The 14,774-nt window shown below is 47.5% G+C and overlaps 2 protein-coding genes and 1 non-coding gene across 3 annotated transcripts; 1 reads left to right on the top strand and 2 right to left on the bottom strand.

The window, feature by feature from the left end:
• Positions 1–4,003: 4,003 nt before the first annotated feature.
• LOC127336599 (uncharacterized) lies at positions 4,004–5,533 on the bottom strand. The gene is made up of 4 exons (XM_051363429.2): positions 5,438–5,533; positions 4,688–4,867; positions 4,342–4,556; positions 4,004–4,250 (listed from the first exon to the last, which is right to left on the bottom strand). The coding sequence occupies exons 2-4, from the start codon at positions 4,778–4,780 to the stop codon at positions 4,004–4,006; spliced, it is 555 nt and encodes a 184-aa protein (XP_051219389.1). The 5' UTR covers positions 4,781–4,867; positions 5,438–5,533.
• A 186-nt stretch (positions 5,534–5,719) lies between these two features.
• On the bottom strand, positions 5,720–5,792 carry TRNAE-CUC (transfer RNA glutamic acid (anticodon CUC)). Its single transcript has one exon. It is a non-coding gene; the product is annotated as a tRNA-Glu (tRNA).
• Positions 5,793–6,642: 850 nt separating this feature from the next.
• On the top strand, positions 6,643–11,201 carry LOC127320839 (protein PECTIC ARABINOGALACTAN SYNTHESIS-RELATED). The gene is made up of 11 exons (XM_051349930.2): positions 6,643–7,055; positions 7,159–7,209; positions 7,302–7,392; positions 7,849–7,925; positions 8,124–8,212; positions 8,333–8,452; positions 9,445–9,561; positions 9,762–9,905; positions 9,988–10,111; positions 10,226–10,417; positions 10,728–11,201. Exons 1-11 carry the CDS (start codon positions 6,726–6,728, stop codon positions 11,088–11,090), a joined length of 1,698 nt encoding a protein of 565 aa, XP_051205890.1. The 5' UTR covers positions 6,643–6,725; the 3' UTR covers positions 11,091–11,201.
• The last annotated feature ends 3,573 nt before the right edge of the window (positions 11,202–14,774 follow it).

Genomic DNA, 14,774 nt, shown 5'->3' with positions numbered 1-14,774 from the left:
TCGGTCGCGCGCACCCATGTTTTTATTCCGATCGTTTGGTTCCGGAGGGAGCGCCGCGAAGCTACATTCTGTGTTGACATCAGATGACTTTTTGGTCCATGGTGAAGTCAGAAGAAGGAATATCATGAAGGCCGGATTGGTGGACTGGCTAAAGGAGGTTCGAGTCAACGTGATGCTGAGGGATCTGCTTGGCGTTCTGGGCTTGCAGCAGTGGTATGCATGTGGGGGCGGCAGCACATGGAAAGTTCAGAGTCTTACCTCTCAGGGTGAAAACCCAAGGTCTGGCCTAGGGAGAAATCCTAAGACCTTTGGTCGGGCGACGACGGCGCTGGTGCATTGTTTCCTTCTTGGAGGCGTCGCTTTTGGAGAGTCTGTACTTCAGGTGTTGTCACGGTGGTGATTGTATTGCTGTTGCTAGGTCTAGAAGGCTGTAGCGGGACTTTTTTCTTAGTTTTCTTTACTCTTTTTTGGCTGTGTGCATCCGTACTGCCATTAGGGTGGAGCGTTGTTGCAGAGGCTAGGTGTAATTGATATCTTTTCATATTAATATATTCCTTTATCGAAAAATTAGGCAAGTAATTCAAAGAAGACACACATTAGTTTCCTCGATCTGGAGACATCTTTTTTTTTTTGGATGAAGGGAGACATACATACGCGCGCACATGCATGCCATCTCGCAGTGTTACAATGTGTAGAACTGTAGTGATGCAAGCCTGTCGTGAAACAATCACTTCTCCTCGTGCCCCGCGCTGCCGCCTCCGCCGCGGGCCTCGCCGCCAGGGCTGGCCCTGATGGGTGGGCAGGGTGTGCGGCCGCCCAGGGTCCCAAAAATCTAGGGGCACAATCCTAAATATATGTATCTTTTATCTCTAAATAGCAGCCCCCCACTACCTCATTTTCCAGCCATTTCATGCGTCCACGTCACCCAGCCGTTTGTGCTATCGTCTGTGGTCGGTCGTTCTCGGGAGCCCCTACACAACGCTTGAAGCGATGTTTGCATTCGCTTCCGCTTAAGGAATCAGTTCCGATCTAAGAATGGGCTCGGCCCATGTTCATACACGTACGCTAACTCTGTCATCACGTAAAGCTTCATTCCTTTCTTTTCTTTTTTGGTTTAGATTTTAGAAATGTTTAACTTTAATAATTGTTGAAATTCGAAATAGTTCAATATGAAAATTGTTCGAACTTGAAAATGTTCCGATTAAAGATTATTAAAATAAAAAATTCAAATTAAAATGTTTAAATTCAAAAAATGTTCAATTTAAAATTTGTTCAAATTCAAAAAAGTTCAAATATGAAAAATGTTCGCATTGTGAAAAATGTTCGAATCTGAAAAATGTTCAAATCTAAAAAAAGTTCAAATGTGAAAAAAATCAAAATTTGAAAAAGTTCATGTTTTAGAAAAGTTTATATTAAAAAATGTTTAGATTTCAAATATGTTCGAATCTAGAAAATGTTTGAATTTGAAAAAGTTCATGATAAGCTGACCGAATATCAGAAGAAAAACCGAGAAAACCTGAGAAGAATGAAAGAGAAATCCAGCAAAATAGAAGAAAACCGGACTAAAAAGGAAAAAAAACTAACTAACCCGCTAATGGGCCTGGCCCAACCTATTCCGCCCTGTGCGGAGCGCCAGATAGCGCCCGCATTGGGCGGAGAATAGGATTTGCCGTCGTTCTCTCTCGGGCGCGCACTTTTTCCACTTGGGCCTAGGCATCGCTTCGTGTATATATGGCCTGGGCGACTTGGGCTGGACCAGATGCACCTACACGGGCTAGAAGAGGAGGCAAGTATCCTTTAGTCGCTCGACCACCGTCGTGTTCAAGCCACTTCATCGGTGATTCGGTTCCATTACTCGCCAGTCAATTCTTTCGTACAGTATTATCTTCCGCTAGCCTCTTCGTCTCCGCAACATTACAGTATCCAATTACTCCCCCAATTAAACGATTCCCCTCTATCTCTCTTCACCTTCTACAGCACCACATTGGGTTCCTATTGCCCAAGTACTAAATTGCAAAAGAAACTGATGTATTTCCATCTCCCTCGTCTTCCCCACCGAAGATTTTCTCTTATTTAAATAGCGAAGCTGTGGCGTTCCCGTCCTCACCACACCTGGTGATGGAGCCCCTGTGCTCGAGAGCTCCCCGGTCGCCATCCTGCCGACACCTGAAGATTTGTAGATTTTACCCACACCACTACTCGATTGGGGATGCTCTGGTTCCGTGCTGTGACATGAAGCCCGCGCCCAGGAGAGACCAACGTTCTTTATTGGACAAATCTGAATTCCCCGCCGATTTACCCCATCACCTGTACCGAGTTTGCTAGCTGAGACGCATCTGCAGCGCCCCCACTCGCGACCCGTTCGTCTCCTATCTATACCAGGTTCTTGCCAATTCTCCCTTTCCCAGTCGTTCTCTACTATGTTGTGTACTGTCAGATTAGTACCCCGTACTTGGCATCTTCACTGTCATCCTGCACTTTGCATCTTACTTTTTTGTTTGTTTGCCATTGCTTCCTTCAGCTCATTTTATTCATCTTCGACTCAAGCCTGCATATGCGTGTCCTCCTCTAGCCTCTTGCTCTGCATGTCCTCATCTTCAACGGCGAGTCGGGCAAAATAATCATCTAGCATCTTGCCATGCATGTCCGTATCCAGGTTGCTTGGCATATATACTACTGCAAGCGTATGCTGCTGCACGGGGATTCTACACGTTTCATCATGCACACATGCTGGTAAGAGCATGTCTAGCAGGCCCCTTATATTTTTGCCCCGTATCTCGCTGCTTTTTCGCCCCGTATCGAAAAGTTGGCAACGGAAGAGCCATTCCATCTAGCAGAACCCGTATTTCGCCCCGTATTTTCAAAAATAAAAACCCCGGGAAGTTCGATTTCATTGATCATACTACGGATCATACATACGGATCAACGATTCTACATCCAGAATGCGCGATCCTACTCGGGGAGGTCGACTAGGTACGAGTCCGCCTCCGCCTCCGCCTCCGCCTCCGCCTCCCGCAACTCCGCCTCCTTCGCGGCGGCGATGGCCGCCGCCACCTCTTCCTCCTCCGCCCTCTTCCTCTTGGCGTCGTCCTTGAGGAACTGCCGTAGCTCCTTCAACAAGTCGGGGGCCTCCTCGTCATCGCCGGCGAGCGGAGCTCCTCTAGCGTTGGTGCTCCCGCTGCTCCAAGCCTCCTTCGCCCAGCGGCGGCGCTCCCAGTCGGCGCGCCACTCGTCGAACTTGGGCCCGCTCATCGGCTTCATCGGCGGATCCTCGATGTACCAGCGCCCGCCCCGCACGAAGTCGATGAGCTTTTCCGGGACGCACGCGGCGCCGTCGTACTTGCAGGCCGCGCGACGGCTGCCGGCGGCGGATCTCTTGCATTGCCGCCACCACGCTTCCTCCACGGTGTCCGGCGAGCGGGATCGCTTCGATCCGCTCGCCGGCGAGGCGGTACTGCGGCGGCGGCAGTCCATGCAGGATCTGGGGTGGAATGCGGCGCGGGGGAGCGACTAATTGCTCGCCGGAGCAGGAGGAGGCGGCGGCGCACGGCGGAGCTAGGGTTGCGAGTAAGGGGTTAACCCCTCACTCGCACCTGCGCCCACTATATGTACGGGGCGACGGGACCGATTTCCTGGGCCCCGTATTCCGCCGAAACGGGGCAGCCCGGATACGGGGCCTGCTAGACGCCCAAACTCGCTCCGGCCCCGTATCCCGCCGGAATTTTACGGGGTGAGCGGGTTATACGGGGCCTGTTAGACATGCTCTAAGACAATTGCATCAGATAAGGAGTTCAGCAAGTCCAATACGTCTATGGAATGTACGCTGGCAGGAATCCCATGAATTTAACCAGATGCCAGCTCCATCAGACCCACACTGCTTAGCTAATTATGTTTTTAACTATGGTGACATATATATTAGTAGATATGCTATTGTGTTTGGATGTATTTAAATGTTATTTGCAAAACGTTTTTACGTATATATTCATTATTACTATCGTGGTGTCTATATTAAGGCCCGAATTTTATTCTCGCCCAGGGCCCTCAAAATCTCAGGACCGGCGCTGCTCGCCGCCTTGGTCACGAGCCAGAAGAGCGAAGCGTCGAGGTTGACGAACGCCGCGCCGCCGAACATCCCGGTCTTGGCCGTCGGGCAGGCGTAGCTGAGGTGGCGGTGCACGTTCCGGACGTGGTGCACGGCCTCCGTCGCCGTCGCCCACACCGTCATCGCCACACCGGCCACCGTGACACCTCTAAAAAGGGATACGAAATTACGAATTAACTTATGACAGCACATTACGCATGTACTAGCATGTATCATGCGGTTCTTGATCGATTACTTACATGGCGAGGTGGAAGAAGACGTGGAGCAGGGTGTAGCCGAAGAGGGCCTTCCTCGGGATGGGCCGGCCATTGTAGGGGAAGAAGACGGAGACGGCGCCGATGCCGGCGCAGCACGCGGCGGCGAGCGCCGAGAGGACGCCAAGCGCCACCGTCGGGTCCGGCGGGAACCGGCAGACGACCACGTCCGCGCCTCTGATCGGTGTCCCGTACGGCGGCTGCGAATAAAAGAATTCGTCTCAGGCACGCGTTGCTCCGAGATAGCTACGGACATCATCATTCGCATGTGGGACATGGCGATGCCGTAGCAATGGAGCTAATGAATTACGTACCTTCTTGAATTACGTACCTTCTTGAGCTCGGCGACGATGGCGAGGACGAAGGAGAGCACGCCGAAGAACGCGGTGGCCGCGCCGAGCTGCGTGCTCTGCCTCAGAGCCATGGCATCGATCGATTTCTCTCCCTAGTGCTTAGTTAATCCTATCTTGCCACACCCCGTGCCCCGGACTCCCCGTCCCAATTGGATTACCTGATAATCAAACCGAGCTTGCTGAGATGAATGGAAAGTCTTGTCGATATGAATTGATCTTCAACCCAATGACAATGCTTCGATTTCGATCTTGACTTCTTTCTTGCGAGCCTCTTTTTCTTCAGCTAGCTCTTTCTTTGTTTTTCTTCTCTTTGTTGGCTGTACATCTTCCTCATCACTGTCTTTATCAGTAGGGCCTGCTAGCCTCTTTCTTTTCTCCACCTCTTCTCCTGTCTGAAGAGGGGCAGCGGTGCCTCCAATCATCTCAACTAGGCCTTTCAGCTTCTCGGCTTGAGCGGATTTATCACCCTCAGCTGTGCGATCTAGAAACTGTGGCATTTCAGTACCAATTTCCTTTAGAATTTATTTGTCCTGCTGCCTGAGTCTGGAGGCCACATTAGCGGCGACGCAAATTTGTGTCTCTCGGACGCCATTGCGGATGCTAATTGGGTTGCAACCCAGGATTAAGCTAGCAATGTGCATTGTAGCAGATATCATGAAGAGGGGATTTTTCACAGGGAAATGTCCGTGTAAATCGGAATAGTTCAATCGATTGCTTTCCCCCTTTACCTGTAGGAGGTGTCCAACTGAGCGGGTAAAATTGATGGTCACCAAGGCCAACCGATAAATAGGCAATCGTTCTCCTACTTTTGGACTTATGGTGTTGTAGAAATGGTTCAGACTATCTGCTCCAGCCCACAGGTTAGACCGTTGGAGGTACATAGAATGGTGGGTGGTGACTTCTGCTCCGAAAGAAAAATAAGTGCAATGGTATTTGGTTAGCTGTTTCAGAAACGTACTTGCGATTTAGGGTATTGTCAGAGGGAAGTCAGAGCAAAAAATAATGAAAAATTCCGTCGCCGGGACTTGAACCCGGGTCTCTCGGGTGAGAGCCGAGTATCCTAACCACCTAGACTACGACGGATTGTGTTAGTAATTAATCTGAAATATTCTTTATAACGTACCTGTACATTCGACCGTGATATGAGTCAAACGATTGACAAATTGGTGTTGTATGAAGAGAGAGCCATGAGCACTTCGTCCCATGTGTGGCCATGATGATGATCCATATGCTTGGAAGTTGGAATGTCCCCATGAAAGCATGCATCACTTCCTACTCCAAGAGTAAGATCACTTTCTCCGTTTCTCGACTGGAGCAAATTTAAACTAAAATTCTGACACTTATTGCGGATTGGACGGAGTAAACAAACCTGGTGTGGTAAATGTCGATATATTTTCCGACAAACTCGATCAAAATTAACATAGTTTGACTTTCACAAATCTAGAACTTTAATTACTTCCTCCGATCCCTTGTAATTGACTTGGAGTTAGGTGAAGCTATACTAAATCTGATTCAAGTAAGGCCTTGTTTACTTCTAGAGTATTTATGGGGATGAGAGGGGATTATTTCGTATCCCGAAAAATCCCCACTAGTCCGTTTACTTCTCCGGTTTTGAACGACATAATCCCGAGATATCCCCTCCCATCCTCTCCCATCCCCACATTTTTTGCCTAATTCAAAAACTCTCCATCATACTAGTGTATTTTTGGGGAGGGGTATTTGAGGGGATTGGGTGAACACCAAATCCCGTCCCATCCCCATACCTTTAAGAAGAAAAATACTAGAGAAGTAAACAAGCCCTAAAAGGGATCGGATGGAGTATTTTAATACTCTCGTCCCTCGTCCCACCATAATACTACTCGCGGTTCTAGTTTAAATTTGACTAAAACCACTGTAAAAGGCGATGCCGTAAGCCCGTAACCATATCTGGCCCCAGGGCGACGAACACGTCACTCGGACGATCCGAACTGTTCCCACTGCCACCGCAGCCGCGACACTGCTCGCACCGATCCCGCCATGGCCGAGCTGCGGCACGCCACGGTAGCGGCGGCGGCGGCCCGCGCCTCCAGCTCTCCCGCGAAGCGCGACACGGAGGCGGCCACCTCCGCCTCCTCCCCGTTCCTCTCCTCCCCACGCGGCGGCGGCGACGGCGGCAAGGACGGCGCGCTCCGCTCCTCCCCTCCGCTCCACCAGAGGTCCCCCCTCCCCGGCCCCGTCCGCGTTCTCCTCGCGCTCGAGGATCCGAGGTCGCCCTCCACCCCGACCTCCTACCGGATCCTGCTCGCCGTCCTTGCCTGCCTCGCGCTCGCCGCGCTCGTCTCCGCCCCGTCCGTCTGGTCACGCCTCGTGAGTCCTTCACTCCCTTGATCCCATCAACCTTCGTTGTGCTTCGTCGGGATCCCTGATAGCTGCTGATGCTTACAACACTCGTGTCGTCGTTGGATCTTAGAACGCGCCCTACCTGTGCCGCAAGGATGGGATTCGGCTCCAGTGCCCTGGGGTAAAGTGATGTTGATTTCAGCCTGCATCTGGTTCTGGGGGAATTATTTTGCGCCCATCTGTTTTGACGTTTGTTTGTTTGCCTTGGTGTAGGTGAGCGGCCGTGGCACTCTGTGGGAGAATCCGCGTGCCGCTGCAATGTCTTGGAAGCCGTGCGCTGAGCGCCGCAGCGATGAGATCTCAGGCAAGTACAAAATTGATCAAACTCTGGCAAAATTGCTAACTGCTGTGAAAGATGTTTCATAACTTCACAGCCATGCCCTTTCCATGCATATTGATACTAATGCAATGTCGTTATACTGCGCATGGCTAACTAAAATTTGCTAAAAACCATGTGGCGGTCACGCCTAAGTAACTCAAACAGTTGACCTGCTAGACATGGTATAGTTGTCTAGAAGAAATCCCACAGTTTGTGTACTAAGTTGGCTGGTTGGAGAAGCAAATAACCTTTTTTGTTTTTCCTGGGAAAATGGATAGACAGTTCTCTACATAGCCCGACTCAGATGAAAGTATATGGGCACTCATCCTATGTTGATGTTTACCATCTTATAGCTTAAGAAACATGACAAACATTCACTTGAAACCTTGGTTGCATTCTGACAATTAGCGATGTTGTCTATTTCTCTCTACTATTCTGCAGATCTTGTGTCAGAGAATGAAACTTCTGGCTATATTTTTATTCACGCTGAGGGTGGATTGAATCAGCAACGCATAGCTGTACGTATGTGCTCTATTCACACTATCTACCTTTTGAATTCTCCTGATTTAACAACACATGATTTTTTTTCAAGCTTGAACTTCGATTGAATCTATTGGCTTATGCAGATTTGTTAACTTCTTGTGCCAGATTATTTATGTACTAAATGCATCTTGACTACGTTCACTATTTAACTGTGCTAGATGATGAATTTGCAGATATGTAATGCTGTTGCAATTGCTAAGATAATGAACGCTACACTTATTTTGCCTGTTCTGAAGCAGGATCAAATATGGAAAGATCAAACGTAAGTGATGAATAACATTTCATTTTTAACGAATCCTGCTTGTTTACACCTGTTTGTATCAATTATGTTAGCTTCTTTCGCAAGTCTTTAATGTTTGACAACCTTCATGTTTCTATTCAGGAAATTCGAAGACATCTTTGATGTAGATCATTTTATAAATTATTTGAAGTATGATGTGCGCATTGTTCGAGATATTCCTGACTGGTTCACAGAAAAGGATGAGCTGTTCACCAGTATAAAGTTAGTTGCCCCGTTTCACCTTTTCATCTGTCTTAGCTTCTGTCAAGTTTAAAAGCTTGATAAACACATGAATGATATTAATTTTGGGAGCACTACTTCTTTCATATTAAAATAGACATTAACATGGGTAAGGAGGGAATAATTACTCCTGGAGAATATGTCTATGAACAACAAACCAACCAGTTGACTTCTGCTGCGTGGTTTAGCTGTGTAGTTATCTTATTTGCAAACTTATATATGCATACATGTATGTTATACTGTTATGAAAGAACTTGTTAGTCCATGCAACTCAAGTTGTATGTGCTTTTAAACCTCATTAATGGCTTCCCAAGTCTGCTTTTCCAATTCAAATTATCACTATTAGATGCTGAGAGTTTTATGGGTGCAAGAAAATTGTATTGCTGTGGCATTGCAATGGTTTCTACTTCTCCTAAGTTCTCTTTGTTTCCTATCATTTCTTCATCTTAAATGAGCATTTGTATCAGTGCTTAGATTATGTTGCTAAGCTGGTTGATACTGTATTACTGTTATCCCAGTTTATTATAGCAGTTCAAACCACAGTAGCAGCTGTCATATGTGTTATTCATGATTGGTTTTCACTTGTGCGTTTCATGGCATGATAGTTTGCTGGCTGATACCTATAGTTTTTTCTACTTGCGAACCGTCTGATATCAACATTTCATCCATTTATCATTTGAACAAACATTTAACCCATCTATTCTGCCCTGTCCACTGGGTAAGATATTTTCCTAGTGGTTGATACTTTGTTCATTTCAGAACCATTACCATTGAATGTTTGGCGAATATCAGTAATGCTGCAAAATGGTGCTAATCTATATATTTAGTTTCATGGTTACATTAATTTTCTTTTTTGTGTGAGGTAAAATATATTTGTTTCTTCTTGTTGCATATGTTGTTTTGCTTACGTGCAACACAAACATATTATTAAACTTAATTGTAACTTTTCTTATTATTTATGCTGATTTTAACAGGCGTACTGTAAAAAATATTCCAAAATATGCATCAGCGCAGTTTTACGTTGACAATGTGCTTCCAAGGATCAAAGAGAAAAAGATAATGTCTATCAAGCCATTTGTTGATAGGTTGGGGTAAGTGTTAATACTAGCATTTTGTGAATATATTTTCATGGTTTTGTTTTGTTCGTATATCTTGAAACTTGTATGCAATTTGCACTAAGTTTCACATTAGAGTTTCATGTGCAAGGTTCACACAGGTCTATTGCTTGCCGTTTGGTCACTTTCTAAGTTGTGACTTATAGCTATAGTGTAATGTGAGCTTGCCATTTCAGGTACGATAATGTTCCAATGAAGATTAACCGACTCAGGTGTAGAGTTAATTATCATGCCTTAAAGTTTCTACCTAGCATTGAAGAAATGGCTGACAAGCTGGCAACGAGGATGAGGAATCGAACTGGCAACGTAAATCCGTACATGTAAGCATAGTTATAGATTAACCTGCTTGAAGTTGACAATTTTTTTTACATATCTCACACTCAGTTATTCTTGCTTTTGAAGGGCTCTTCATCTTCGATTCGAGAAGGGGATGGTGGGTCTATCATTTTGTGATTTTGTTGGAACTAGAAAGGAGAAAGCAATGATGGCTGAATATAGACAGAAACAATGGCCAAGACGCTTCAAGGTGATGTTGATGTTCTGATGTGAATTGTCTGTTATGTGGAAATCAGATAATGATATGAGCCTGAAGAGGAATAAGGTCACAGTGCTTAAATATACTTTCTTCTCTTGCATGCAGAATGGATCTCACTTGTGGCCTTTAGCATTGGAAAAGAGAAAAGAAGGCCGCTGCCCACTTGAGCCTGGGGAAATAGGTTTTATTCTGCGTGCAATGGGATATACGAAGGAGACTCAGATATATGTTGCATCCGGGCAAGTGTATGGTGGAAACAATAGAATGGCGCCACTGAGGAATATGTTCCCCAATTTGGTAGGTGCTTTACCGCAAACCCTGTTTGTTGCCTTTGTATTGCCTTCATATGGACATAGTGCAAAACTACAAATTTCAGAAAGGAAAATAGTAAGAATAGTTGGGAAAATTTCAGGATTGATAATTACATGTAGAGTGGATTTTTTCAAGAAGCATTTAACCAGCCTTGCTGCACTGGATAGTTGGACAAAGTTTAGGAATGAAAATAGTGTAGTAAGAATAGTTGGGCAAATAGTAAGAATAGTTTTTGAACCACCAGCAGGTGTTTTTTTTGAAGATACAACTGATCTATTTTGTTTGTTGATTGCAGGTCACCAAAGAAGATCTTGCAAGCAAGGAGGAAATAGAGCATTTCAAGAAGCATGTAACCAGCCTTGCTGCACTGGACTTTCTGGTTTGCCTGAAGTCGGACGTGTTTGTCATGACCCATGGTGGCAATTTCGCCAAGCTGATCATCGGCTTCCGCCGCTACATGGGGCGCCATAGGCTCAAGTCTATCAAGCCGGACAAGGGGCTCATGTCTAAGTTCTTCGGTGACCCTTACATGCCATGGGCAACTTTCGTGGAGGATGTGATGATCACTCACCAGACACGAACTGGCCTCCCTGAAGCCACCTTCCCACACTATGACCTCTGGGAAAATCCTCTCACCCATTGTATGTGTAGAGCTTAGATTGTAAACTACAGGCCATTGTCCATAGCTTAATTAATTAATTTGTTCATACAGTCTATCCTTTAAAGCTGTAACGTACGTTTTATATAAAATATTTGTTACCACTTTCCAGCTCTGTGTAGAGTTCTTTCACCTAGAACTATATGTCAATGAAAAGTTCAATTGCTGTATATCCGTTCCAAAACAAAAAAAAAATTGGTGAATAAAATTTTTTTTTTGAGGGAAAGAGAAAGAGTGGCTCTTTATTCATTAATCAACAACGGAATACAAAAACCTTCAGGTGGCTGAAGTAACCAAACCTGTCTACCCACTGTGCTAGAAACAAAACTACGAGCCACTCTATGAGCTTCTGAATTTGAAGCCCTTTTTTCATGTCTAAAACGAACATCTGAGAAGCTAATTGCTTTCGCCTTGATCTCATTTCTCACCGTACTATAGCTGCCTCCAAAGTCACCATGAATGTTGTTAATGACTTGGAGGCAGTCTGACGCCACAACCATCTTCTGGATGTTGAGGTCCTCCGCCAGTGCTAGCGTTTCCCGACAGGCCAAAGCCTCTAGGGTGGCCGGATCAGAGATGCCCGCCACCACCAGGGATGAGGCACCCAGGAATACTCCTCCTGCACTTCTGCAAACCACCCCCAGAGCTCCACCTCCGGTGTTCTTCGCCACCGCAGCGTCGACATTGAACTTCGCAAAACCCTCCGGCGGTGCAATCCATCGAGGATGAGATAATCTGACCCCTGGCGTGCCTTTGGTTGCTGAGGGGTAGACGATCGACAAATCTCGCATGTAATTTTCCACAAACCCATGGGTCGTTAGCGGGCTCTGAAACTCACCGTCGAAGATGATCTTCCTCCGAGCGAACCAGATGGCCCACAGCGTGACCGCCATGATCGCGAACTCCTCCTTTGACAGTGTTTCCAACATAAGAAACATCCACTACCTAGCGCTCGGCTCAGCCGATCTCACCATATGCTCCAGCATTTCTTCCTTTGCCAGAGCCCAGACACACCTGGCCACATTGCACTCGATAAGAGAGTGCTGCCAAGAGTCTTGTGCCCCACATAACGAACATGCACTCGTCTCTGCCATGCAGCGCTTGTTACGAACGTCACCTGTCGGGAGAGACTGGTGTGCCAGCCTCCATAAGAAAATCCTTACTTTAGAAGGGACCTGCACCTTCCACAGCCGCTGCCAGGCCTTCTCCTCCCTCACTCCATTCGACCCAGTTGGTCGTTCTTCGAGCCAATCCTCTCTCCTTTTTTTCGTCTGAACTAGCAGCCTGTATGCTGATCTTACTGATAGAACTCCCGTTTTCTCATAATGCAATGCCCACACGTCTTCCATCCTTCGTGTGCTCAAAGGGATATACCGTATGACCTCAATATCCATCGGAAGGAAATGTTGTTCCAACAAGTCAGACTTCCATGTCGCCGATGTATTGTCAATAAAAGAAGATACCAGATGAGGCGGATCTCTCTTCATAAAGGCTGTTGGGCGTAGCATGAAATCACGAGGCAACCAGTTATCATTCCATGCGTTGGTTGATTCACCAGTGCCTATTCTTTTGATCAAACCCTTGCTTCATCGTGTCCCTGCCCTCCACTAACGCGCGCCACACCTGGGACGGCGTCGAGCCAACGGTAGCATGCAGAAAGTCTGAGGACGGGAAATATACAGCCTTCAGAATCCGTGCGCTTAAAGACATTGGATTCTGTAGTATGCGCCATGCTTGACGCGCCAACATCGCCAGGTTGAATAGCTCCATATCCCGGAAGCCTAGCCCGCCAGAGAATTTCGGGGAACACATCGTCTCCCAGGACACCCAAGCTGTTTTGCGCCGGCCATCCTTGCTTCCCCACCAGAAACTTCGCAGCATAGCATTGATGGATTGGCAGAGACCCCGTGGTAATTTGAAACAGGACACAGAGAAAACAGGAATTGCCTGTGCCACTGCCTTGATGAGGACTTCCTTGCCCCCTGAAGCAATAAGTTGCTCTAAATATCCTTGAACCTTCTTCCAAACACGATCCTTGAGGTACTTAAAAACCCCAATTTTTGATTTACCAACATCCGAAGGCATACCCAAGTATTTCTCATTCAGCGTCTCATTGGGGACATTTAGAGAAGCCTTGATGAGTTGCCTCGTATCTTCAGGACAGCCTTTACTAAAAAAACACCGAGGACTTGTCCAGATTCACACGCTGTCCTGATGCATTGCAATAAGCATCCAACAGGTCAGAAACTTCCTTAGCTCCCTCTACACTGGCTTTGACAAACAGCAGGCTATCATCCGCAAAGAGGAGGTGGTTTACCGCAAGAGCTGTGGCTGCCACCTTGATTCCTTCTAGATGCGGAGAAAGACGACTTTGTTTAAGGAGGCCTGAGAGGCCCTCTGCTGCAATCAAAAAGAGATAGGGGGATATCGGATCGCCTTGGCGGAGACCTCTCGAAGGCTTGAAGGACTCCAGAGGTGCACCATTAAATAGAACTGAGAATGAGACTGAGGACACCAGGCTCATAATCAAGTTCACCCAACGAGGGTGAAAACCCATGCGAAGCATGATGGCTCACAGAATTTTCATTTCCATTGAGCCCGAGGGCGTTGTTAACTTAGCTATTAGAGTTTTCCCGCTGGTTTCTCTTGGGCTTCGTTCGGTTAGTCCCTATCCCGCTGGCTTCGCGGCCCAACCCCCGTGGATAGGCCGGGATAAAACTGGCCGAGGAGTAATCTTCATCAGCCCGTAAGGCTTCGTTCGGTTATTCCCCACCCAGGAGGGATGGGCCGGGTTTCGGGAGATAAACCATGTCGGGAACTAATCCCAGTCCGCTGAAACCACGGCACAAACCCTGTCAACCCCGGCCATTTGACGGGTGAAAAAACAATCGTGTCCCCAGGCGTGGAAAGAATCCAGGCATGGAAATCGGTCCCCGGGGAGATTTGGGTGATCACCCAATCACTCGTTGGAATAAATACACTAGAGGATTAAATCACCTGCAACCGACCGAGGCCTAAGGTGCGTTCGGTTAGCCCCGCCCGCGCCGAGTTCCTGGCCCAAACCCCGCCAAACTCGTCGATTACACGGGGGAGAAAACAATTGTCTGTCGACCCGTGGAATCTACCCTGAGCCGGTACGAGAAAAACGCAAGCCTTTCTCCCCCACCGGCGGCGCCCTCGGTGATAGAGAGCTCGACGGCGCCTTCGGGGACACAGAGGTCGGAGGCTGCGGAACCAACTTGAGGAGAGGTCTTCCCCTAGTCTCGGCGCCCTTGCTCAACACCGATGCCCATGGAGCTCGGAGCCTCGGACTGAAGCCCTGGCCGCTTGACCCGGCAACTTCAAATCTCCGGCATCTCTCCCTTTCGTCAGTGTTAATGCGTGCTGCTGCTTGATTTTCTGTTGTGCACTGCTGCTTGCTTTTCCTACCCTATGTGATTCCTGATTTTGCTTCTGGGGAGAGGGGATTAACCGAATGTACAACAAGAGCATGTATTAACAGGGAATACGGAGATAGGTGTTAGGGGGGATTAGGGCGATGATTGGGGTTCACCCAAATCCCTACAGGGTTCAGATCCGTAGTGTATCTAACCCTCTGCAACCGAATGAGGCCTTAGAGCATGTACATTGGGGGCGCTTAGGAGGAGCACCAGGGTCAAAATCCTGGCCGAATTGCAGTTACGG

The sequence above is a fragment of the Lolium perenne genome, chromosome 1, assembly GCF_019359855.2.
Source record: "Lolium perenne isolate Kyuss_39 chromosome 1, Kyuss_2.0, whole genome shotgun sequence".
NCBI lineage: Eukaryota > Viridiplantae > Streptophyta > Magnoliopsida > Poales > Poaceae > Lolium > Lolium perenne.
The sequence above is the reverse complement of the archived record's forward strand: the minus strand, read 5'-3'. Positions and strand labels throughout refer to the sequence as shown.